Source organism: Ambystoma mexicanum, chromosome 8, assembly GCF_040938575.1.
Source record: "Ambystoma mexicanum isolate Mex_15411 chromosome 8, UKY_AmexF1_1, whole genome shotgun sequence".
Classification (NCBI taxonomy): Eukaryota; Metazoa; Chordata; class Amphibia; order Caudata; family Ambystomatidae; genus Ambystoma; species Ambystoma mexicanum.
In genome coordinates this window covers 1,454,561,850-1,454,588,990 of record NC_090929.1, presented here as the reverse complement: position 1 = coordinate 1,454,588,990, position 27,141 = coordinate 1,454,561,850, and the positions used below count along the sequence as shown (strand labels likewise).

The 27,141-nt window shown below is 50.9% G+C and overlaps 1 protein-coding gene across 1 annotated transcript in view; it reads right to left on the bottom strand.

The window, feature by feature from the left end:
• The window catches only part of OGA (O-GlcNAcase), an 867,474-nt gene that overhangs the window by 786,618 nt on the left and 53,715 nt on the right, over positions 1–27,141 (bottom strand). The window contains exon 2 of the mRNA XM_069611624.1: positions 7,107–7,158. Coding sequence (XP_069467725.1) covers positions 7,107–7,158 — 52 coding nt within the window. The remainder of the gene's footprint in view (positions 1–7,106; positions 7,159–27,141) is intronic.

Sequence of the window (27,141 nt, the reverse complement as noted above, 5' to 3'; positions counted from 1 at the left end):
CTAGAAGGCGCATTGCTTTGCGTACCGTCACCTCTCGACCGGTCACATATTGAGGGATTTGAAACAGCATGTTTTGGACCCTCTCTTTGGGAGGGGAAGACGAGGCCGTCCTTTGTTTGAATTAGAGCCCCTAGGAATTGCTTGATTTGACTGGGGTCTAAACTGGACTTCTTTTCGTTGATGGAGAAGCCCAACTTGAACAAAAGGTCTACCGTCTTTTGGGTATTGGAGAAGCATGTTTCGTAAGAATCCCCTGTTATGAGCCAGTCGTCGAGGTAAGGGTAAACTGGGATGGACAACCTGCGCAGGTGGGCCGCTGCCACTGCCAGCACCTTCGTGAATACCCTTGGTGCTGATGCTATGCCGAAGGGTAGCACTTTGAACTGGTAGTGTTTGCCCTCTATCATGAACCTGAGGTATTTTCTGTGCGCTGGCAACATTAAAATATGAAAGTATGCATCTTTCATGTCCAATGTTGTCATGTAATCTCCCTGAGAAAGCAGTGGGATCACTTCCTGTAAGGTTACCATACGAAACTTTTGGGGTTTGATAAACTTGTTCGCTGGGCGCAGATCTAATACAGGGCGCATGGTTAGATCCTTTTTGGGTACAAGGAAGTACACTGAATAAAAACCTTCCGTTACCTGAGATAGAGGCACGACCTCTATGGCTCCTTTTTCCAGCAGTTGTTGTACTTCTTGGAGAAGGATGGCAAGATGTTCCGGTGTCATGCGACGTCCCCTCGGGGGTCTGTAGGATGGGGAACTGTTGAATTCGATACAGTATCCGTGGGCTACGGAGGAAAGTACCCAACGGTCTGACGTTATCTCCTCCCATGCAGGAAGAAAGGATGTTATCCGGCCCCCGACCGGTGTTGCATGGGAGGGGACGCGAATCTTCGCGTCACTTGGAGTTGTTGGGGGCTTGGGAGCCTCTGGGGGTGGATCCCCGACCTCTCCCTTTACCCCGGCGTTGGCCTCTTTGGCTGTACTGCCCACTATTGGTCTGGTAATTGGTGGCAAGGTATAGTTGATGCTGACTTTGTTGTTGTTGTTGTTGGCCACGAAAAAAGCGTTTGTTGCCATAGCTGCGTCTGGTAGTGGTCTTAGAGATTTGGTCAAGAGTCTTGATAGTATCGAACTCTTTTTTAGCCATCTCTAGAGCTTCATCCACCGCTTTTCCGAAGAGGTTAGAGTCTTCCACAGGTTTATTTATTAAAGACACCTGTGTCTCCGGTTTAAACCCCGAGTTGCGCAGCCATATATGGCGTTTTAGGAGTATTCCCTGCACCAGGGAACGTCCCGCTGTTTCTGCCGCGTCTAGAGAGTTTTTTACAATGCTCTGGTTAACCTGGGTTCCTTCGCCAATAGTTGAAAGTAGGCGTGTACGTAAAGGCTCCGGTGCTTCCTCAGCGTCCTTGCGCAGTTTGGCCCACTGCGCGTCTGCATAGCTAGCAAGCAAAGAATTGTTGTTCGCAATTCTTGCTGAGAAGGCAGCCGAGGAAGTTACTCTTTTTGCAAGGGCATATAGCCTTTTGCCCTCCTTGACAGGGGGTGCCTCACTGGTGGAAAGTGGTACCCCTGCCCTCTTTCTAGTATTAGATACTACTAGGGAATCCGGAATGGAATGTCCCCTAATGTAGAGCGGGTCTGAGGGAGAAGGAGTGAAAAGTTTTTCAATTCTCGGATTGACCCCTCTGATCAATGCGGGAGTGGCCAGCGAAGGGATGATTCTTCTCTTCACTGAAGCTAGGAGGGGAATGGTCTGGCTGACCGGGGGTTTCTCTTTAATTACTTTTTCCACAAAGTCTAATTCTGGAGAGAGCTCCCCAGTGTCCAGTTCGAAATGTGCTGCTGCTCTGCGCAACAGTGCATTGAAAGTGGGCTGATCGTCAATTGGAGACGTGTTCCTAACCGGTGAATTGTCAGGAGGATTTAGGTTTAGGACATCAGTGTTGGAATATACTGATGGGGATTGCCAGGGGTGCGAAGGTCCTTCTTCAGTGTCTTCTCTGAAGCCTTCTTCTATAATGTCTGGCCTGTCTTCCAGACATTCCTCCTGGTTCTGTCCTTCATCGTCCATGAAATCATCCTCCTCCTCCAAGTATTGTTCCTCCCCAGTGAGGTCGTATATGTTATGGAAGTCTGAGGCTGTGTCCACCTGGGGATCGACTAGCCTCGGATTTTTGGCCCTGGGGTCCTCCTGAGGCCCTTCTCTAGTCCTCTTGGGAGTTTGAGAGGTCTGGGTATTCATAAACCTTTCCATCCTCTCCATACAGAGGTGGAGTCTTTCCATGGTTTCATGGGGTACCCCAGAGCGGTCTGGCGGGGGAAAAATAGAGTCATCTAGCTGGAAACGGCTCGACCTCTCCCAAAGCGTCGAGGAAAGTGTCCCGTCGCCCTCCGAAAAACCTTCAGGTGTGCTGGGTGACCCCCCGACTGAAGGGGGTAGTCCCTGCCTTTCTTCGGGCTTTTTCGGCGTGTCTTTCGACTTATGCGTAGCGCTCGACGTGTTCTTCGGCGTACGCTTCTGGGCGTCGGCTACAGCGATCCTCGCCAAGCTTTCGGCGACTCGTTTGTCGGCGACTAGTTTGTCGGCGGAAGCTTGCGTTTTCGACGCTATGGGTGTCGAACGCTCTACGGCGGTATGCGCCTTCTGTTGATGCGCGCCGGCCGATGGTTTGGGGGCGGCGCCCTTATTTGCTGAAAGCCCAGTCGCTGGTCGCGGCTGCGGTTGCGAGAGGGGCTTCGAACCCGAACGGCCCGAGGAGGCCGCCGGTGGAACCTGCGTCTCCTTGGGCGCCGAAGCTCTTTTCGTCTTAGACGAAGAAGAGCCGTGGGTTGTGTGCTTATGTGAGTCTTTGTGTGCGTCAGTGTCGCTGGGGTGTTCATCCCCATAAGCAGGGCGTGAGCCGAGCCCGTCGGGGCCGGGGACAGACGACGCGCGCAAGCGCTCCTTAGAGGGGGTTTCGACTTCCGTAGCGGAGGTCGTGTTATCGCGTTCCTCGTCACTGTCGGTGGTAGCAGCGGCGGGTGAACCTTCGGCCTTCGACATCGCGTAGGCCGCCCACCTTTTAACCCTACGGTCTTTTAGAGTTTTAGGCTTAAGAAGCCGACAAGCCGCGCAACCTTCCTCCTTGTGATCGAGGGGCAAGCAGCGGTTACACCGTGAATGCTTGTCCTTCCAAGTAAATTTGCCTTTGCAAAGCGGGCAAAACCTAAAGGGTGTCCTCTCCATAGCCGAGGCAATAAATCGCGATAAGCACCCCAAGGGAAAGGAAGGTGAAAGGGAAAGGCATTCTCAGAAAAGACACAGAGATGTCCCACGACCCCACTCTCCCTACTGTATATGGCCTGCGAGGCCAGGCCACGTGTTCGGCAGCGCCGAAGGATTTCCTCCGCTCGACCCTCCGTCAAAGATCTTGCTCGGCGGAGAACAGCTTACAACTGCGTCGAGGGAGGGATTATTAATATGAGAAAAAACGACCAAAGGTCGAGGAGTTGCAATGTCTCTCGAGGAGCTCTGTGTGAAGGCGACCAGAAGCTGGGCGGAAAAAAACAATCTGAGGGACCTCGACGCGTGAGGGATTGTGGGTACAACGCACGTCACTATAGGGATAGTGTTTCAGACACGCCTTGTCGACGTCCCCTTTTTCGACTACGAAAAACAAAATGCAATACTCCGCAGTGACCACTGGATGTCGGACCTATGCACAGCATGTGATTCTAAGCAGATTAACAAACATCAGAAACTATATTCTGCTTGTAACGATGCAATTAAATCAAGAACTGAATTAGGAGGTACTTCTATCATCATGGCAGCAAAAAGAAAGAGGAAAGGACCTGGGACAATGGGGTTCTTATAGGATGACCCAGCACCGCAGTGCAGCATGGGACGGGGTCAGAACTACAGCACTCATGGAGGTGCAGGGGAGTTTTAGTTTAAATGGTTTCTGAGATGAAGAAAATTTGGTTATGGACTTTTAAACGTCTGATTGGCTATTTTTTATGTCTGGAGAAGAAAAAAAAAGCACACAATGTTTAAAAGTAATACATTGAAAAGCTGATTTGGCAGTATTAAAGGAAGTAAAGCATAATACGAGCCTCCTGTCCTGTCATAGAATTGTAACCAAGGTATTGCACTTTGAAAACATTGAGAGTAACCAATGTACTAACCACCCCGCTCCACTCCCACATACCTCCCAAGTAGCACACGCCCTATGGGCCAGCCAAATTAAACTTAAAACACACATCCAACACAAACATTTGCAAACAATCCCAGACAATCCTCACCCCTCTGGATACAACAATAAGTGCACACAAAGAAAACTGACTCGCACTGGACACCGGTTCTTCAAAGCATTAACAGAAGATCACAACTTCGATCCCATCCCTCTTCCTCTCAATAACCCACAATGCCCCCTTTCTTACAGAGCTACGTGACATCCTGGAGACTATGTCAATGGTTAACGGTGCAAGGTATAAAACAACCTAACATAACACTATGCCTAGATTTTCAATAGGGTACTTTGGAAGCAGGAATGCAACGAAAATCGAATTCTAATCACTAACAGATAGACTAAACTTTCAATGATTAATTAATCGATATGGCTCTGCTTTTTGGAGAATCAAAATTGTTCCTGTGAGAGAACAAGCTCTTGAAAGTCATTAGTATTGCTAAGATGAGGCGGTTCACCTACATATGTACACACAATAAGTGATCACAGGACATATGTAGCAGATTCCAACTGCGGTTTCTCATAGGCGTCCTGAATTTGCCCTGAAAGAAATTAGGTTGGGCACAATTTCTTCTAGTACTCCAGATGTAAGGAGTGATTATATGCTGTCCCCTTGGGACTTGCATGTGGTTTGCGGTATTGGAACACGAGTGGCCTGGGCAGTGGGCGGGGCGATTTTTGGTTGGTAAGGAAAGACATCTCATTATTATGGTGTGGAGCCTCCTAAGCATTTGGATGCCAGGAACACTTTCAAATTAGATACTCTCCTGTACCAGAAGTGCATGCATGTGTTTTTTTTTTAATCCGTTTTTATTTTCCATATACAGGTTACAACAAACAATACAATTGCAACATTAGAATAACATACAGCCCCACAATTCCCTCTTCAGCACAGCCCCAGGGACATGTGTTACGTTTGACTATTATGCCAGTTGTGGTTTCACCATTCTCTCAATACCTGTTTTGGCCCTTCTCCCTCCCAACATATCCAAGACCCATTGCACACCCCTTTGACCCATCCCGAAAAACCGATCTCTTGTTTCGAAGTCACCCTTTTCCGGCCATATCCTTTCAGGGAGATCTGAGATCTGGAGAGGCCATCAATTTGTTAAGCATCTGCCCCCAATCAGCCTCCCCACCGTCCCCCTCCAAGACCTCTCCTCCCAGTTTACGCAGAATCACTGATTCAGCCAGACCACATCTTTGAACGTTTCTAATACATTTTTGTATCACTAGGCACCTAGAACTTCCATGATATAGCCCTCCCATCTCAGCCAAAAATCAACAGAAATTGTACCATCTTTTTCTTCGTTTTATCCCTCTTTTTCCCTGGCACCAGTCCCCAGAAGCAAACAGATGGCAGGCAGTCGTACGAACCCTGGAGTAGAGAGTTAATCTTAGCCAACACCCCCTCCGAATACGTGGAGATCACTAGGCACTTCCATATCATCTGCCAAAACCCTACTGAACTCTCCCCACACCGTGAACAATGAGGCACCTTGCGGTTAATGGCATATCTCACCAGGGTAACATACAGCCTATGCAGATAGTTGAATTGAATCAACCGGAACCGTGTATTACTCAATACTCTACTTGTTCCCATATTTTCTCTGATCACACAAACCCAACACCTTTTCCCCCCTCCAGTTCCCACAGCGGTATCTGCTCTTAGAACCAGTTGTATAATCGCAATATAGCCCTTGTCCGATCGCTACTCATCAGCACCATCTGCAATAATGCACCAGATTGCGGTTCCTTCGGGATGTCTCCCCACAATCCGGCCAACCTCTTTACTACACGTGTGTATGCCAAAAAGGAACCCTTCTGCATATCATATTTGTTCTTCCACTTTTCAAAATAGAGCAATTGGCCATCTGAGAAGAGATTCGGCCATCCTCCCACTGCTCCTAGTGCATAATCCAGCTACATCCATACTTTTCCATGATTGCCAAAATTTTGTGTCGAACCAGAAGTTTACTCCACCCCTCTGCCGGGAAGCATGATGAGATTGAGTTGGTAAGTAGTTGATCTTTCCATAAGAATGGCATTCTGAACTACTTGCAGCTTTTTCATTAGAAATACGGAAGGTGCGGCTGACTGGGTTGTAGTAGTTCAGCCTTTAGTTTGCAAGTGCTCCGATCATTATTTTGTGGTAGACTTAATACGCAGGGGTGGAGGGGAATTTCTGAAGAGTCACATGAGAAAAAGCAGATTTGAATGTGGCACTGATAAGTGAATTCATGACCAGATTAGGCCTAGGTTACGTTCCTTGGTTTTATAGTGACTATTTTTCAGAGGTGAAGGGAGAGAAAAGGGGGACGGAGAGAAAAGGGGGACGGAGAAACCGAGTGAGAAGATGTCCCATTAGGTGAGATGGGTTAAAGACAAGGTTTTCAGTTTTTTGCATTACTGATCTGGAGGCCATTTAGCCCTTCCCAGGTTTACAGCTTGGAGTCTATTTTGAAAGATTGCAAATTGGTTTGGGTGGACCCTTCTGTAGATTTGCGGGTTACTGGCCTAGGCCTGGAAGTAGAGCCGCTGTGTAGCAGGTCCACGAGGGATTTTATACAAATAATGAACGTCAGGTGTGATGGCCCTGAAAGTCAACAGAATTATATTTGAGGGAAAGGTTGAATATTTAAACACTAACCTTTTCTACAAATGTACACACTATTCATCACGGTCCTACTCCATGAAATTTCTAATGCTCCATATGATGTACTAGCAAATATCTAAGTTCCCTTGCAAATATGTAGGCATGGCATAAATACATCTAGTCATACAGCTTTCAAGCTATTATTAGCAACTATACATATTATTTTAAAGTATACCGAAGAGGGATTCTCTCAAACGTAAAAGAAACACCTACCTCCTGAAAAGTTCCTTCCTCTGCTCCATAATCCATGGCCTTCCATAAAATCCTAAAAACATAAAAATAAACATATTAAACCAAAACAGATTGTGCAAGAGGAACAAGGAATGGCACAAGCATAAATAGGAGCATACCGAACTAGGAGAGATTTGAAAGAGAATAAATATAACAAATGTTTACTATTGAAGAGTTATTCAATAGCAACAGTCACAAGTTGACAGAGGTAGCCAGTGAAAATAATAAGGTTACTCATCGTAGTGACCACCTTACTCCTAGTCCATAGTCCCCTTTCCTCCATACTTATGGGACATTCCTCCGTCCTGTGGGACGGGACTAGAGCACTTTGTAAAAAGTATCACATTTTTCAAAAATGTGTCCTTATTACACGGGGTACCGCACGCGGCCATAACCCCGCCCTCCTTAGCTCTGCCCAGCGAATCGCCCATCAGTCATTTTCTATCGCCTTTAAGCAATAACAGAGGAACCTTATTAGAGGGGGAAGGCGGGCGGGCGTATGGAGGAAAGGGGACTATGGACTAGGAGTAAGGTGGTCACTACGGGGAGTAACCTTATTATACTCCTACATCCCGTCCCCTTTCCTCCATACTTATGGGAGATTCCCAAGCACTCCTCACAGGAATTACAGATGGATGGAAACTCCTTACTGATATAGGGTAAGCACAGCCTGGCCAAACTGAGCATCAGCTCTGGGGCTCAGATCCAAACAGTAGTGTTTACAAAATGCCGATGGAGAGGCCCATGAAGCCGCTTTCGCGATGGTCCCCCAGGGAAACATACTTTTGAAAGGCAACAGCAGCTGCCTTGCCCCTTACCAGGTGTGCGTGAATCCCTTTAGGAGGTTGGAGGCCCTGAACTGTGTAAGACTCCATACTACAGGCAGCAACCCATCTGGCGATAGTAGATTTGGAGGCCCGTTAACCGTGCGGATTACCAAAGGTCACCAATAGTTGAGAACTCCTAAATTCAGATGTTCTCTCCAGATAGAACCTAAGAGCTCTTCTAACATCCAGGCAATGCAAAACCCTTTTGGCTTCCAAAGCCGGGTTTGGGAAGAAGACGGGCAAGGAGATTGACTGATTTAGATGAAAATCAGAGACCACTTTTGGCAGGAAAGAAGGATTCGTCCTTAGGACAACCTTATCCTTGTGGAAAACCAAGAAGGGATGCTCCACCGACAAAGCCTGGAGCTCACTCAAACATGTTGCCGAAGTCACGGCGACCAAGAAGGACACTTTCCACGAAAGGTGCTTTCCACGAAAGGTGCTTAATATCTACCGTAGCCATTGGTTCGAAGGGTTTAGGAACACGTTCAGATGCCACGTCGGATGCGGTTTGCGAACAGGAGTGTAAGAACGCATTAGACCCGCAATGTGCCTTTTAACCACTGGATTTAATAGTGAAAAAGAGCACTGGTCCGTGGATAAGTAGGCGGCAACAGCCGAAAGGTAAGTCCTGCATGAGAGGACATGAATGCCCGACTCTGCTAGGTGAGAGACGAAGGACAGCACTGTGTCGATCGTAGCCACCCTGGGGTCCAATTGTTTGGCTAAGCACCAGAACCGAAGCCATTTGCTCCTGTATTGAGATCTCGTCGAGGGCTTCCTGGCTGCCTGAATAACGCACAGGTTATCAGCAGAAAGGTTGAGATGTTCTAAAGATCTGAACTCGGGCACCATGCCGCCAAGCTGAACAACTGTGGGGAGGGGTACCACAGTTGCCGATCTCTCTGGTGAAGCAGGTCGGGAACCAACGGAAGCCTGATCGGTGCACACACCGACAGATGCGGAGGCTCTGAAAACCAGAACCTGGCCAGCCACCACGGAGCTATGAGCAGAAGAGAACAGTTCACTGTGTTCCTCAGTTTGCAAATTGTCTGATGAATCGGAGGCGGAAAAGCATAGGCCCTCATTGTGCCAGGGAATCTTGAGAGCATCCCCCACAGAGGAGGTATACAGAGGAAGTTTCCTGTTGGCCGACGTTGCGAAGAGGTCCACTTCTGGAGTGCCCCAACACTGGAAGATTTGTAAGAGGACCTCCACTTTCAACTCTCACTCGCAGCAGACAATCGTTCGTTGGCTGAGGGCATCCGCAGTAACATTCAGCCGGCTCGGGATGTGTACAGCCACCAGCCAGATGCCATGCTGCACCGCCCATTCACAAATCTGAATGGCAAGATGCACAAGAGGAGGGGACTTTGTTACCCCCCCTCTCCCGCTTGATGTAAAACATGGACACCATTAGGTCCGTGTGGACACGGACCACTTGGTTGACAATGACTGGCTTGAACGCCTTGAGCGCCAGGAAGATTGCCAGAAGCTCCAGGTGATTTATATGAAGGAGATTGTTCTTGGGGCGACCAGAGATCGGAAACTTGAAGGTCCAACGTCGCACCCCACCCCAGAAGGGAAGAGTCTGCCGTGACTGTCACCAGCGGAGCGGAGTAGTGAAAAGCTGCCCCCACCAACAATTTGCAGAGAGACGACCACCACAAATGGTCCACTCTCATGAAAGCTGGAATCGATAACATTTTGGAGTCCGGATCTACAGCTTGACGCCAAGAACTCCGAAGAGCCATCTGCGTCCGCCTCATCTTGAGAAGAGGAGGAGCCAAAAAACACGAGGCCATGAGGCGCAGAAGCCTCTAGAACCACCAGGCCGACATTCTCCCCGACTGCGCAAAGACCTGACATGTGGCCACCAGATCTGCCATTCTGTCTCCGGTCAGGTATACGCTACAGTCGATCGTGTTCCAACGAAAACCCAGGAAAATCAGGTCCTGAGAGACCGTCATGGAGGATCCCCCCCCCCCAGTTCACCGACAGCCCAAGGTGGAACAGGAGCTGGAGGAGAGTTACTTGAGGCTGTCAAAGGACAAGGACTGCGCAGCAGCCAATCGTCCAAAGATGGATACCCTGAAGCCGAAGATAAGCTGCGATAACCGACATCTTCGTAAAGACACGTGGTGCTGAGCTGAGGCCAAAAGGGAGCACTTGGAACTGGAAGTGCTGCTCTCCCACAGAAAACCATAGGTATCTCAGATGTACGCACCCTGGAGGTCAACCACGCTGAGCCAATTGCCCTTCTGCAAAGAGGACTTCTGACAGGGCGTGATCATCGTGAATTTCTCTTGGGGTAGAGAGAGAGAGATTGAACTGGTTAAGGTCTAGGATCGTGAGCAGGCCAGCCTGGTCACAGTAAACAGCCGGGAATAGAAGCCCTCCCCTATGGGAACTGGTTCCATCGCCCCGACATCCAGCAACTTCTGAATCTTGGCTCTGAGGGAGGGCGACCCCGACTGCTGGAAGGGAGGATTGATGGGTGGGGTAGGGGTAAGGGCCAAGCAGAAGCCCGCCCGAGCGACTGACAAGACCCACCGGTCCGCGGTGATGGTCTACCACGCCTCCCAATGAGATGCAATGCATCCTCCCAACGGGGTCCCGTGCGAGCACAGAGAAACTTCATTTAGCTGGTTTTTCGGTGGTGGCGCCTCCTGAACCTGAAGAGGAGGCTGAGGAATAGGAGAAAAATTGGCTCTGTATCAACCCTGCGGGACTTTCGGTCCAGAAAACCCCCGAAACCAGAAGGCCGAGGATGCGAGGACGTTCTCTGTGCCCTGAAAGACGGTTTCACTAGGATCGACAAAGACTTGGCGGTCTGAGTGCTATCCTTAGTTTTGGTCAGTTCAACATCCGTTGGTTGTGGAATGAAAAAGCTTCTTGCCATCAAAGGGCAGGTCCAAAACCTTATCCTGCACCTCCTTAGAGAACTTGGTGGCATGCAGCCAAGCCTGACGAGAGGTGTCCACGCCAAGCATGAGGCTGTGGGCCGAGGCGTCGACATGATGTGCCGCGGCCTCCAGCATGTCCTGCGCCAGGACCCTAGCATCTAACAAATCCGATCTGAAATCCTCTAGCTTTCCGGCGGGAATACATTTCTCAAATTCTGACAGACCTTCCCACAATTTCATATTTGCCCACGCTAACACCAGTTCTGCGTTCACTTGACGTAACTGCAGAGTTGAATTAGCGAAAATCCTCCTTCCCAAAGAGTCAAGAAGCTTGTTCTCTTTAGCCAGAACCTGTGTAGCCATAGCGGTAGACGATGCAGCAGGTCTGGATTGTAAAGTGACAGCAGCCACTAACGTGGAGGAGGGGGGCGGACAACGCTAAAGCCACCTGTTCCGAAGAATGGAGCCTATAACACACGTCAATCTTCTTGTTGACAAACAGTCCAGAGTGTGGTTTTTCCCAAACTTTACGGACCTCTGCCAAAATGTCCTTCTGCAAGAACAAGCCGGTACGCTCCGAAGGAGACAAGGTGAACGCCCCCGAAAGCACGCCCTCCTGCGGAGCGGGTGCCTCGGGTACTGGAACATCCAATAGGCACATCATGTCCAGCACCCAGTCGTGAAAGGCTGGTCATCGCTGTCCTGATCCTCTTGTGCGTCGTCCAACAGATCCGGCTCAGTTGCATCAGGCACCACTATAGACTTGTCCATTGGTGACAACAGAGGCAAGGGAGGAAGAGTCGGGGGAGGTCCAGCCGGTAAAAGCAGCGCCGGCGGAACCACAGGTGCTGCAGCTGGACCGTCGGCGCAGGCGGGCAGATCTCCCTAAACAATCCTCGAAAATACTCCTTCATGGGGTTGGACTGCATAAGTCTTTGAAACTTGCCGAAAAAGACGTCCTCAGCCGATGATTTAGGCGCGACTGGAGGAGGCCTCTCATGAGCAGAGTAATTCCAGGGACGCAAGGGAGAGGGTTGCAAGAGGGCCCTTCTCCACTGGAGTCCACATAAATCAAGGGCTCCGATGCCACAGGAAGCGAGACATTGTGCAGAAGGGGCATCCAAGCATTCCAGTCAAACCAGACGAAAAGGATGTGCACAAGGAAATCGATATTCACCGGAAAACCCACTCCCCACACCTAGGGCCAATGGCGTAGTTGTGAGGGAGGTATCCAAAATGGCCACCGTAGTCTTGGCGGGAGCAGCTGCCATTTTGTCAGCACATAAGGAGAACTGCAACACGTGTTGCAGTGAGACAGGGGTCTCCACAGTTGGGTCAGGGGTCTTCATCTTAGCCTAGATGAAAGGAACCTCGGCCGAACCGGTACTGCAAGGCCTAGAATGTTTTTGAGACATGCTATCAGCCAGAGAAGCCTTCAACAGAAGGACATCGGCACCGCCGTTAACTGAGGAATTACGGTCCATGACCTCACTCCGTGCCCCCTCAACAGGTCTGGTGTTACCGCTTGGACGGGAGCGATGAGGCACACACCTCACCGACAAGACCTTAGCAGGCCTCTCAGAACTGTTGGCCACCCTAGCCACCAAACGAGGGGCCTCAGACCCGAGCCCAGTATCTAAAGCCCCTTCACCACGGGCCTTAAACTTTTGTTAGGTACTAACAGCCTCAACTGAGGCCTCAGGGCATAGCCCAGTGTTTTTACGGGAAGCTCCAGCCAAGGAGAACTTGAAGCAAGTTCTGGTACCCGCCACCACAGTAGAGGTAGGCTCACAAATAGCCCCCACAGGAGGGGCCTCGGATAGTAATCCGGTGTCAATAGACCCCTTACAGAGACCCTCGGAGAAAACTCTGGTACACTTTTTAGGCCTAGAAGGCACCTCAGGGCAAACCCCGGTAATAGAGCTTTTGACGCTCCTCCTGGACCAGGAAGGAGCCCCCCCCAGCCCGGGGTGCTCTAAAAAGTGAAGAACTCACCAGGCGTTTCTTCTTTTCTTCGATGAAAAGAAGAAAATGCAATGGGGGAGTGCACTGGAACACCTCCCACCGCTCCAAAATGACGTTGAAGCGCCCGGACCGAAAGGGAGTCGCAGTAAAAGCACGAGTCCCACCAGTGATCCAGACCCAAGCACTCTAAACAAAGAGGATGGGGATCCGCCCTAGCGAAGCGTCACTGACAAGAAGAAGGGAAATCTAACTGAAATGGCATAGACAGCAGGAGAGGACACTGGAAGGAAAAAAAGAAAGAAAAAAAAAAATCATCCGAAGATGCAAGTGCGTCCAGTCCCGATCGAGCGGAGAAAAGGACTGATGGGTGATGCGCTGGGCAGAGCTAAGGAGGGCGGGGTTACGGCCGCTTGCGGTACCCCACGTAAAAAGAGGGACACATTTTTGAAAAATGCGATGTTTTATAAAGTGCTCCGGTCCCGTCCCACAGGACGGAGGAATGTCCCATAAGTATGGAGGAAAAGGGACAGGACGTAGGAGTAATTATGCTTTTTAAGAGCAAGCAAACCGTTTTCAATGCCAAAATAACCAAAATGTCCAATAGCATCCTCTCTCACAGGAGAGGGATCAGATTCAAAGGAGAGCAAATTACACAAGGGAGAATGTTCCTCCTAGATAGTTGCAGTACTTAGTTTGAACCATTCTGTCATTGGTTTACAGGAAACAAAATACAAAACAAAAAACATGTGCTCAATCAACACAGCAGCACGATGAAAACATGACTCTTTGAGCCGTTTGGAAATGTATGTCTACACACCCTTAAAACTGTGCTTCTATAGTGCTAAGGAGATAGATGAACAAGTTACTTACCCCCGGTAACGTTCTTTGGATTGGATGTTCCTCCCACGTATTCCTCCTCTTACAATTATCTCTCCAGCTTCAGCTGCTTCGGAAACTTTGACGGGGCACTGTGTGCCGTCTCGCTGAGTCAATGTCCCTCGAGGGCCTCCATTCTCCGGTCAACATCATCATCAGTATAAGTAACGCACGCAGCGCCCGTTGGCTTCAGTTCTGCCGTCTCCCCCCCGCCCCCCAAGCCCCTGAAGAGGGATTACCAGTCGTACCATAGACCGGAGGCTCCAAGAAAGCGTATAGTGCAAGAACACTTGTACGCCGGGATGGGCGATGAGGAATACATAGGAGGAACATCCAATTGAAAGAACGTTGCCATGGGCAAGTAACTTGTTCTTTGAATGGATTGTGTCCTCCCACGTATTCCTCATCTTATGATAGACTCCCAAAGCAGCAATAATTTGGAGGTGGGAGTACAAGTTAAATTTTGTTCTAATCATTGACCGTATGAAGGACCGCTTTTGCAAATTGCCCTCCCCGACTGGAAGATGAATCCAGACAATGTCTCACAAGTGTGAACAGACGGCCAAGTCGTAGCTGAACAAATGTCTGATTGGACACCTCTTTGAACAGCAGCAGAGGCTGCCATGCGCCTTGTGAAATGTGCTCTTAGGCCTTCCGGCAGGCCCTTGCCTGCTAATCTGTAACATTCACCAATAGCCAGGATGATCCATCTGGATATGGTTTTGTAACAGGTAGACCCAATTTGGGGCCATTATAGCCAATTAATGGTCATTTTGGAGACATTTAGCCATTCTAGATATGTAAAAACAGAGCACATTTTGGGTCCAGTCTATGTAATCTTTCCTCCTCCTTTCCCGAATGGGGAGGTGGATAAAAAGTTGGTGAAGTTATTTTTTGCGACAAGTGGAAGTCGGAGACTACCTTAGGTAAGGAACAAGTTACTTACCTGTAACTGTTGTTCTCCAGCATGGGTCTGGCATGGATTCACATGCTCATGAATATTCCCCGTCGTCAGGCTGGGAATCCTCGGTAAAGAAAAAACCAGTATCAGTTTCGTTTCTGATCTGTCTTTCGTAGTAATAACCAATCACTGGTCTCTGCGTCATACTGACCACAGCCAATGACTGCCCTCTACCTAAGCACCGCCTCTGGCAGCCATCTTCAGATTTGGAAGCACGTGAAGTGGCAGTATGACCAAGTGAAGAGCCGCAGAGGGGTAGGCGGGAGGGTTCGCATGTGAATCCATGCCAGACCCATGCTGGAGAACCACAGTTACAGGTAAGTAACTTGTTCCTTCTCCAGCATGGGGTCTGGCATGGATTCACATGCTCATGAATAAAGAATACATAGCAGTACACACATGCACAACCACGGGAGGTGGCAAAGGCTCAACATTAAGCATCACATCAACTCAACATTAAGCATCTTACCTCCTCACCAGGCTCACCTCAGGCGAACAGGTTGCGCAGCACTGCTTGGCCGACCCTGGACTCCTCCCTGGAATCCCGGTCGACGCAGTAGAATTTCGTGAAGGTGTGCGTCGACCTCCACGTAGCAGCCCTGCATATGTCCAGCAGGGGCACACCAGATAGGAACGCCGTGGTAGCTGCGATCGCTCTGGTGGAATGGGCTCTCGGACGGCCAGGCAGCGGTCGGTTTGCCAACCGGTGACAGTACATGATACAGCCGGAGAGCCATCTGGAGATGGAAGCCTTCGAGAGAGCCTTCCCCTGATTGACAGGTCCAAAGTTCACAAAGAGTTGTGACGTCTTCCGAAAACCTTTCGTGCGGTCCACGTAGAACTTCAGCGCTCTAGCTACATCCAGCGAGTGCAAAGTCCTCTCAGCCGGCGACGAAGGCGACGGGAAGAACACAGGTAACACCAAGGGTTCGTTGAGATGAAAGTCCGACGGTACCTTGGGCATGAAGGAGGGGTGCGTCCTGAGCACTACCCTCGTGTCGTGGAAAGTCAAGTACGGGGCCTTGCAGGAAAGGGCCTGGATCTCTCCCACTCGTCGTGCGGAGGTGATGGCCACGAGAAAAGCTGTTTTCCACGATAGAAACTTCAACGGGGCCGAGTGCAGAGGCTCGAACGGAGGTCCCATGAGTTTGGTCAGCACCACGTTGAGCTCCCACGCCGGGGCCGGAGCCTTCACCGGCGGGAACGATCTGAACAGTCCCTTCATGAACTCTTTCACCAGACGATGAGACCACAAGGACGTCCGGCCCGTGGTTCTGGTGTATCGGGAGATCGCAGCAAGATGAATCTTGATGGACGCGTGTGCCAGACCAGCTTTGGCCAGCGTCAGCAGGTACGGCAGCACTTGGGGAGCCGTAATCCGTAGAGGGTTAACCTTCTGTGCGTGGCACCAGACAGAGAACCTCTTCCATTTGTGTCCGTAGCATTTAAGAGTCGAGGACGCCCTGGCCTTTGCAAGAACCTCTCTGCAATCGGCCGGTATGTCGTATCCTCCAAACTCTAGCGCTGCAGGAGCCAGGCCTGCAAGTTCAGCGACTTCGGGTCGTGGTGGAGGATGGCGCCTCCTTCCCTGGAGAGTAGATCCGCGTCCGCCGGCAGCTTGATTGGCGGGGACGCCGACAAGTCCAGAAGGTCCGGGAACCATATCTGCCTCGGCCACGCAGGTGCGACGAGGATCATCCTGCACCGTGACCTCTTGAGCTGGTTGACGAGCCGGATTAGCAGAGGCAAGGGAGGGAACGCGTAGAGGAACAGGCCCTCCCAGGGGAACGAGAAAGCATCGCCCATGCTCCTCGTCTGGGGAAACCTGCTGGCGAACCTCCGGCACTTGGTGTTCGTCGCCGTCGCGAACAGGTCGATCTGGGGTGTGCCCCACCGTCGGAAGAGGCGATCCACCAGATCCTGCCGTAGTTCCCACTCGTGGCACGAGCGCAGCTCCCTGCTGAGTGAGTCGGCGATGGTGTTTTTTATCCCTGCCAGATGAAACGGCACCAGAAGAATCCCTTGGGCGACGGCCCAATGCCACAGGTCCTGCGCCTCCTTGGACAGCGCTGGGGACCTGGTTCCGCCCTGTTTCCTGATGTAAAACATGGTGGTGGTGTTGTCGGTGAAGATCCTCACCACCTTGCCCTTGAGGGACGGAAGGAAGGACCTGAGGGCCCAAAACACTGCACGGAGCTCCAGGACGTTGATATGCAGGGACTTCTCCGTCGGGAGCCAGAGTCCCCTTGCGTGCAGATTTTCGGTGTGCGCTCCCCACCCTTCTAGGGAGGCATCCGTGGTCACAGTCACCTGGTGGGCTGGGGTCTGGAAGTCCATGCCCGCCGTCAGATGCGCGCGGGTGCCCCACCACCGTATCGCTCGTCGGAAACTCTCGTCGAGCTTGATCCTTTCCTCGAAGCTGCCCGTCGTCTGGATCCAGCGCGCATCCAGGAACTCTTGCAACGGGCGCATCCGGAGCCTGCACATGGGAATGAGGTAGATGCAGGAAGACATCATCCCGAGGAGGGACTTGATGGACCTCACCTTGGCCGCGTCGGCCACCAACATCCGTTGCACCTTGCCCAGGATGGTCCTGGTCCTCTCCTCCGACGGGGAGGCCAGAAGGGACACTGTGTCGAGCCTCGCTCCCAGAAACAGTGCGACTTGCGCGGGCACCAGGTGGGATTTGGCGTAGTTCACGGAGAATCCCAGGTCCGTGAGGAGTTGGACGGTCCTTGCCGTGTGGACCACGGCGAGCTCCCTCGTCTTGGCGCGGATGAGCCAGTCGTCCAGGTAGGGGTAGACGTGAATCCCCTCGCGGCGCAGCTGCGCCGCCACCGGTGCGAGGCACTTGGTGAAAACCCTGGGTGCCGACCGCAGTCCGAAGGGAAGGGCTTTGAACTGGTAATGACGCCCTTGGACCACGAATCTGAGGAATTTTCGGTGCCCCTTTAGGATGGGAATGTGGAAGTAGGCATCCTCCAAATCCAACGACGATAGGAAGTCTCCTTCCTCCAGCTGACCCAGGACGTGCTGGAGGGTGACCATCCGGAACTTCTGCGCCTTGATGAACTTGTTCAGGCGTCGCAGGTCCAGGATGGGGCGCCATCCTCCCGTCTTCTTCTTCACGAGGAAGTAACGCGAGTAGACTCCGGAGCCCCGAAGCCTCTTTGGGACGAGTTCGATGGCGCCCTTTCTGAGCATCGCCTTTACCTCCAGGAGAAGTTGAGGGACGTGAAGTTCTTTCCTGGCCACGGGGGGGACGCGCGGGCACCTTCTTTGAAACTCGAGCGCGTGGCCCCGGGCCAGGGCGTCCAGCACCCAACGGTCGGTGGAGATGGACTCCCACACGCTGACGAAGCCCGCCAGCCGGCCTCCCACCGGGGTGCTTCGGTGGGGGCCCGACCCCACGGCCGGTTCAATCCTGCTTGGACGCGGCCTTGCCGCCTTGGCCTCCTTGGCGACGACGGCGGGGGCCGCTAGACTTGCCTCGTCCTCTGTAGGCCTCTTGCGACGACGAGCGGGCCGCTTGACGGTAGGAAGCGAAACCGCCGCCGGAACCTTTGGAGGCGCCCTTGCCTCCGCCGCTCCGAAAGGGCGTCCGCCGTTGCTGCAGTACTCCAAGGGCCCGGGCCGTCTCAGTATCCGCCTTGATGGCCTGAAGGGAATCGTCCACTGTCTTCCCAAACAGGTTGTTCCCGTCGAAGGGCATGTCCAGGACCCTGGTCTGGACGTCCTGCCGAAAGTCCGTAGCCTTGAGCCATCCGCGACGTCGAAGGCAAACGCCGTTGCCCATCTGGCGGAACCCAGTGTCGGCGATGTCCGTCGCCACGGTGATGGCGTGGTCCGAGGCCACCTCACCTTCCTGCAGGATCTCAAGGGCCTCCGCCCTCTTGTCGTCCGGCAGAAAATCCAGCAGGGGAGCTATCTTGTACCAGAGTTCCCTGTCGTAGCGGGCCACGATAGCCAAGGCGTTGGCCGCTTTAATCGTCGTCGCCGCCGACGAGATGACTCTGCGTCCCATGGCATCCAATTTCTTTCCCTCGCCGTCCGGCGGGGAAGTCGACGTGGAGGCCGCACCCCCCCCCGCTTTCTTCCTGGCTGCCGCGGAGACGACGGAGTCCGGGGTAGGCTGCGCCCGGAGGCATAGGGGGGCCGAGTCCGGGACCCGGTACTTTTTCTCGTACCGGTCTCTTTTCGCTGGCGTCGTGGAAGGGTTCTTGAGGAGGGAAAGGCCCTCATCCCAAATGTCGTCCAACAGAGGCACTGCGAGGACCGTCTTCCTCTTGGTCTCGCGCCGTTGGTAAAGGAAGCCTTCCTTTTTCTTCTCCTCAGGGCAGAGTTGGAAAAGCTCGGATGCCCTGGCGATCATTGAGTGGAACGATCCAATCTCGTCGGGCGGAGAAGCCCTGGTGGGAGGCGACGACGGAAAATCCTCGTCGTATGCCTCGTCGTCCGTACCCGTCGCTGCCGTGTCAGTCCCCGTATCATCCCCTCGGGTGGACGGGGAGGAGGGCTGGACGGGGCGCGACGGTTGAAAAGGAGGCGGTGGATGGATCCTTCTTTTCTTGGTAGGGGGAACACCAGAAGGTCCCGGTTCTGGATCCCCCGACGGGAGAGGTTCCTCCGTCGGTAACGGTAGTCTCGTCCTTATCTCGGAGCATAAGGACTGTATAGCCAACAAAATGGCCGCTGAGTTGTCTTGCGGCGCTGGCAGAGGGGAATCCGACGGGCGAGCAGGGGCCCCGTCGGTATCCTCGACGATGTCGTCGTCGTCACCTGCGTCGGGGCCCATTCCGACGGGCTGGTCTTGTTCCACGCCTAGGCCGTGGCTTAAGACCTCGATCAGTTCCTCTTCTGAGGTTGAGGCCGAATCTACGACGACGCCCTGCCCCCCCTTCTTCCCCACGGCGGGTTTCACGGGGGTCCTATCGATGGGCACGAAAGAAGACTCCCTCCGAGGAGGCAGGGAGATTCTGGGCCCCGAGGCCGCCACCACTGGTGCAGCCTCCACAGGCTGGGCCAGGGCCGCCGCGACCGTTTCGATAGAGGGCTTGGTCGAATGGATCAAGGCCTTCACCACCTTAGGTGCGCTCACCGCCTTATCCTTGAGGGAGGGGGCACTGCCACGCTCCTCCTCTGCCTTAGAGCTCGACCGGGGTCTCTCCAGGAGCTTCGCCGGGTGCTCGGCCTTCCTCTTACCCGACCCAGAGCGTTGGCTCGTGGTTGATGGTGCCGGGGAGGGTGCGCCCTGCCTGGCGCCCGTAGAGCCCGACCGTTCGGCGCTCCCGGTGCCAGCGGACTCGCGGTGCTTGGCCTTATGTTGGGCCCCCGTCGCCGGGGCGCCCTCAAAGGTCTTAGAAGACCGCTCAGATTTCTTCTTCTTCTCGCCAGACGGGCTCTTACCCTCCAGCCAGCTGGCGAGACGTTGATGGCGGTCCTTCATGGTCCGTTCCGACATGTTGCCGCAAAACGCACAGTCCTTCTCCACGTGCGTCTTGTCCCCATGAAGGCAGTAAAGGCAGAAAGAGTGTTCGTCCTCCTTGAAGACGTTCTGCAGCTGGCATCCAGGGCAGGCCCTGAACAGCTTTCCGGGCGTCGAGCTTCCCTTCTCCTGGGCCATCTCCGAGACCGGGCCTGAGAAGCTTCTGGAGTCCTCCGAAGTGTAGCTCGACGAAATCTTCACCCTTGAGGGGCACAGATGAATCCGACACGGGTCCCCGTTGATCGGATGTAGGATCGGTGGAGCTTGAGGCTCTTTTGACCGAAAGAATCGAAGTTTTTGTGAAAAAGCGCGAAAAAATAGCACTAACGCTCGAGAGCAATAGCACGAGGATCCCAACACATGAACGTGCGGTAAAAATCTGAAGATGGCTGCCAGAGGCGGTGCTTAGGTAGAGGGCAGTCATTGGCTGTGGTCAGTATGACGCAGAGACCAGTGATTGGTTATTACTACGAAAGACAGATCAGAAACGAAACTGATACTGGTTTTTTCTTTACCGAGGATTCCCAGCCTGACGACGGGGAATATTCATGAGCATGTGAATCCATGCCAGACCCCATGCTGGAGAAGAAAGAATGTTTCACGTTTCACCTTGAGAATAACCTTGTCTTTATGGAAAACTGTATGTGGAGGTTTACAGGAAAGAGCCTGCAACTCGCTTAGCCTACGGGCTAACGTTATTGCAATAAGCAAAACAGTTTTGATTGTTAAAAGTCTTCATGGGCAGGAGTGTAACGTCTCAAAAGGAATGATTGTTAAAAATCTTAACACCAGATTGAGATCCGATACAAGGACATTGAATGGAACGGGTGGAAAATCATTAGAAAGGCCTTTTAGGAATTGAAAAAAAAAAAAAATCAGAAGAATCTTAAAATATCAATCCTCCTCTGAAGAGTGCTTGAAAATAGATGGCGCCGCCAGGTAACCTTAAATTGTTCCAATCTGAAGGCCCAGATCTGCCAAATGTAACAAAAAGGAAAGCACCAAAAGGTGTGTCACAAAGAAAGGCATCCAGATTCTTATCCCTGCATCATCTACTGAATATGTTTCAACGACAAATGGTACAATGATTTTGTTGCCGATCTCCTGGCCAAAAGAAAAATCTCAATTACATCATCCAGGAGGTCCCAATCCTTGTATCTCAGCCTTTCAGAAACCATGCGGGAAGGCGGGGTGTCTTGACCTCTGGATGGAGAACCAGACATTCCTCTTGCAAGAGAAGATCCTCCCTTTGTGGAAGACGAATTGGAGGGCAGATGGACATGTTCAGAAGGTCCGCGTACCGCGTCCTCCTGGCCCAATCCGTAGCAGTTAGGATTATGGATTTCCCGAACTTTCTCAACCTCCCGATCACATGAAACACATACAGGAGTGGAAATTCCCAGTCCACCACAAACGAGTCCCCTAGAGCTCCTCTTGGAGGACATTCCCTGGAGCAAAACAGTTAGCACTTCCGGTTAACACTGGTCACAATCAGATCCACTTTAGGAGTTCCCCAAATGGTGAAGATCTCTTGAAGGACTTCTTGAGCTAGTTCCCACTCATGGGAGACTCTGCTGTGCCTGCTCAGAGGATCCGCTGCAGTGTTCTCCTCTCCAGCTGGGTGAACTGCTGATAGGGAGATTCCTTCATGACCTGCCCAGGTGACCCTACACCACCTCACTTGTTGAAGTAGTACATGGCCACTGTGTTGTCTGTCATTATCAGGACCTTCTTTCCCCATAGAGGGCAGAAAGGCCTTTAGCGCTAGTCCGATTGCTCTCAGCTCCAAAAGGTTGATATGTAGTTTGGACTCTGATGGAGACCAACGACCGTTCATTGTCAGATCACTGGTGTGGGCTCCCCACCCCGGGAGTGAGGAGTCCGTCACTAATGTTATCTCCGGCCATGGCTGCCAAAAAGATTCTGCCTTGAGAATGTTGTCCTTGAAAGCCGACCACTGAAATTCCTGAGAGACTCTGCTTGGAACTTTCATGTGGTTCGACATCCTGCCTAAAAACTGGGGCCATTGAGTCCCGAGAGCCCATTGGAAGGATCTAATTCTCAGACAAGCCTCTGGCACCAGGAAAATGCATGATACCATGGGACCGAGGCAACCTCAAAAAAATAAATAGAAGGCCGGAAGATGCTGGGCACTCTGGAATTTGGTAACCATCTGCAGAATGCGTTTAGCTCTCACCTCGGATGGCAAGGCTTTCCCTGAGGAAGCATCCATGACTGCTTCAATAAGTTGGAGTCTTTGAAATGGTATAATGTGGAACTTCTTGTAATTGAGGGAGAAGCCCAGTCTGTACAGGAGTGGCAGGTTACGCTGAGATGTTTCGGGCTTGTTCGGGTGAACGAGCCCTGATCAGCCAATCGTCTAGGTAGGGGTAGATGTGAATCCCCCCTCTCTGGAGACTCGCTGACACCACTGCCATCAACTTGGTGAAAACCCTTGGGGCAGAGGTCAACCCGCCCGAATGGCAGAACTCTAAACTGATAAGAACCTCCAACATGAAAGTAAGCATCCTTAAGGTCCAATGATTCCAACTCCAAGACTGGAGGGTGAGCCTGAAGGATTTGGGAAAGGGTAGCCATCTTGAACTTGTCCTTCCTGAGGAACTTTTTCAAGTTTCTTAAGTTCAAGATGGGTCTCAATCCTCTGTCCTTTTTTGGGAATCAGGCACTATGGGGAATACCAACCTTTGTTCCTTTCCTCTACAGCTACATGTTCTATTGCACCTTTCTCTAGCAGGGTCAAAATTTCCTGCACAAGGAGCGGATTTGGAATTTAGAAAGAGCTGTTCCCTGGTGGATGATCTGGAGGCCTTTTTTGGAAAGAAAGGCAGTAACCCTGGGCTACACTTTCCAGTACCCAAGCATCTGAAGTAATGCCTCGCCACTCGTTCAGATGCTGATCAAGTCTGCCTCCCACCGGGGTCTTGTGAGTCAAGGCCTCAGAGTGGTTTTGATGCAGCTGAAGCAGCAGCCGGTGGTAAAACTGTTGCTGCTTGGGTTGGCTTGTCACCTCTCCCTCCTCGTCCACCACGAGGGAATCTTCACCGATCTCTTTATCCTCTTTCAATGGAGGAGTAGAATCAAAAGGACTTATCCCTCCAGGAAGATGAGCCAGAGTATGGGTGTTGAGGCCGTCTAATGGCGCTGCTAAGGGATTTAGCTGTCGCCTTTGAGGTCTGCAGCTTATCCAAACTCATCTGCCCTGCCGCCAAACAGCCTTGAGCCATCAAAGGGCATGTCAAGTAGTCTAGCCTGTACATTTGGTGCATACCCGGACTTCCTCAACCATGTAAATCTGCCTAACACTGTGCTAGCTGCCATTGATATGCTGGTGCTGTCTGCAGTATCCAGACCGGACTGGAGATATTCACCCATTGCCTCCTTACCATCCTTGATGATTGCCAGGAAGCAGTCTCTTTCCTCTCCTTCTGGGATGTGGTCAGCCACCATAGCTACACGGTCCCACATGTCAGGTACACGTTACATTAGTTGATTTTAATGCTGCCAGCAGTAAATACTTTTCTCGGCCAGGCATCCACTCGCTTATCCCTATCAGGAGGGGTTGATGGGTATGCCGACTGCTTGGTAGATGTATCAGCCTGAACCACAAAACTTTCTGGGGTCGGATGTTTAGTCAGATACTCTGGGTCACTACTGGATGGTCTGTATTTTTGAGCACATATGTATTCACTGCAGCCGCAGTTTCTGGTGTCTCCCAATTTACGGAGACCCTTTATTCTAATGCAGTGTGACATGGCAAAATTGGATCTTTCTGGGGACCCTGGTCATGTCATCCTGCTCAAAAGGAGTAGGCCTGCTCCAGCTTTCTGCTTGTTCTTCGAGGGGTGGAAGGGGGGGCGCGGGGGTGCTTTGTTTAGGCCGCATTTGAAGAACTTTTGAGTATTTCATTACGAAATGCATCCCACTTTGCAGGGGAGTATGATCTAGTTAGACCCTTGATTACCTCAGCCGAGGAATAACTGGAGGTCGAAGGGGACCTATGGCCCCATTTGTTGGCCTTCGAAGAAGAGGAAGAATGGTGTGATCGAATTCTCGAACAGGACAGTTGATATTTTACGTCAAGAAGAATCCCTCGACTCTGTCATGCTCTTTGAACTCTTCAATGGATACTTCGAAGGCAACCTCCCCACCGCCAACGCTGCCTGGGAGCATTTTCGGTCAACGCCTGACAGGCGCCACAGTCGGAGGTACAGTGACCGGTACCAAGACACCCCAAACATATGCAGGGGTGCGGGCGGGGGTCCGTGATCGACATCTTCAATGTACAGTCTTGGCACTTCTTGAAACCAGTCTTAGGCATTGAAGAAGCAGACGGGGAAGACATTTTCGAAAACAAAAATAACTATCGAAGTTCACAGAAGAAACTATGCACGCTGTAATTCTCTCAAAGCGTAAGCTCGGAAAAAAACAGAACTTAAGCCAACGGCACTGCGTGCGCTACTTGTACTGATGTCGACAGTCAAACGGAGGCCCTCGAGGGGCATTGACGTGACGAAATGGCACACAGCGCATCCGGTCGAAATTTCTTACCGAAGAAGCTGGAGAGATAATTATAAGATGAGGAATACGTGGGAGGAGAGATAGATATATATATATACACACACACACACACACACACACACAAAAGTTTAGTCGAAGTGAGTAAACAGAACGCAACAACACCCTCATTCAGTGCATTCAGAAACTCAGGACCAGCTTAACTCTGTGCGTTCCAGCTGCAAAGCCCAAGAGCACATATACATAAGAGAAATATGGCCATTATGGGGGGTATGGCATTATGGGGGAGATAAACAGGAACGGATATATACATGTCTATGTACACACAAACACAACAAAACCCTTGAAATTCAGGACTGGTTTAGCTGTGCATCCCTGTTGATCTCCCCTATACTGCCATACCCCCACATAATGGCATAATAAATTCCTGTCATAATATAGATGTGCTCTTGGCCTTTGCAACTGGAACGCACCACGTTAAGCTGGTTCCTAGTCTCCCAATTCTCTGAATTTCAAGGGATTTGATGAGTTACTCACCTTAAGTGCACTTCAACTAAAGTGTTTTCCTTTAAATTCAAGGGTTTTCTCATGCCATCATTTTTTTTCATGCCCACTGTATATTTTTCGGCACCGCCGGCCACAGCCTTTGGTCATGCCCAGTGTCTATTTTAAAACACTAACCAAGGCCTTTGCCAGTGCACACCATATATTTTTCAGCACCACTGTCCATGGCCAGTGGGCACGGCCGGTTTTCAGCACCACTGTCCACAGCCTTTGGCCATGGCTGTTTGACTGTATATTTCTCAGCACCACTGGGCACGGCAGATTGTATATTTTTCAGCACTTCGGGCCATGCCCATTATATATTTTAAAAGACTAACTGGCCACTAACCATGGCCTTGGCCATGGCCATGGCCAGCACACACAGCCTTCAGCCGTGCCCACTGTATATTTTAAATCACTCCCTGTTCACTAGCCATGGTCTTCGGTCATGCCTACTCTTATTTTTAACCCTCCATTTTAACACCAATTGGCCACAGGCTTTGGCTATGCAGCACTCATTTTGTATGTTAAAACACTACCAGGCCAGCAACCACAGTTCTATTGTAATGTAGTGCAGATACCCTCGGTTATTTGTAATTATACCTGCGGTTATCGGGGAAAAACAGCACGTGGGGGGGGGTGCATTTTTGCCATCCCAGACACTATTAATTGCCTCATCTGTGCCTGCCCCGCACCCCCGCCCCCATTAGCCCACCTCTAACCCCCACATTTTACTTAGTGTCCTCTTGCCTAATGGCATTTGCTGGTTTTCTTGCCCCAAAAATGTCATTTTTCCTGGTATACACTTGGTTATCTCTCGCATTGAGAGAAAAAAAAAAATTATGGCAGCTTTTCCATTTCTGAAAAGTCTCAAGCATCATGGGGATATCGATATTTTGGAAGAAGGGGGTGTAAAGAGATTCATTCTCATCCATAATTCTCTGCAGTCAGCCATCCCTGGAAGTAAATATACTTGTGCAAAGAAGAGACATCTGGGCAGCCAGCCGGGAGTACAATCGTTTAATCACTGCTTCTTAAAGCTGAAAAAGGAAATGTCTCAACTTTAACTTTGTGCTACATACATAATGGAATGTATATAATGGCAACAGGTTATACAATAATGTTATGCTAATATGAACCTTATATTTCAATAGGGTTTTATTGGCCATTTTACTAAAAGGACAAACATCACTTACTTCTAGTACATTGTAGCCAAGAAATAAATAAATTGCCTGGTTTTCATTTTGGTTACATTTCCCCACCTTATCTTTTGACTGTATGCCAGTTTTGTTTTACGAGTCACACCATTGCAAATCACATATTCTGCTATTAAATACTGCCATGTTGTCTGCACCAGTCTTCAGCTGCTCTCAGTCTACCTTGGCTGGGGCTCAATCATTTATCTGGGGTTTTCCAACTCTGCGTTTCTTTGATACTAAACACTGGTAAACTATCAGACTTAAGGCCTTTATTCATTTGCAAGGAACTGTGTAGAGTCCATTTTAAGATAATGAACGTCTGCTGTGGTCACATTTGTTTTGTAAGGGCATGTATTTGAGCACTACCAGTTTTCTGATGTCTAATATCTATTGAGTGTGAGTAACATCCTCCACATCTAAACACAGTGTGGCCTAATGTCTGTTATTCTATAATAAATAAAAGTTTACCCTGTCTCCTATGCGGCTATATCATTGGTGAAATGACATCCCTCTGGTTCTCCTTGCCCCACACCATGTTTGTCCTCACGGTTTCTGTTTAGGGAATGGATAATACAGTTGTCGAGTGCACAATTCTTCTCATATTTGCACTATTGGACCAGGGGGATGGACAGCCCCTAAGTAAGAATGGTAGGATAGTTTTTCTGAAGTTCAACCAAGGGCTTAGTAAAACAATTCAGCTGAGACAGTACAAGACTCTA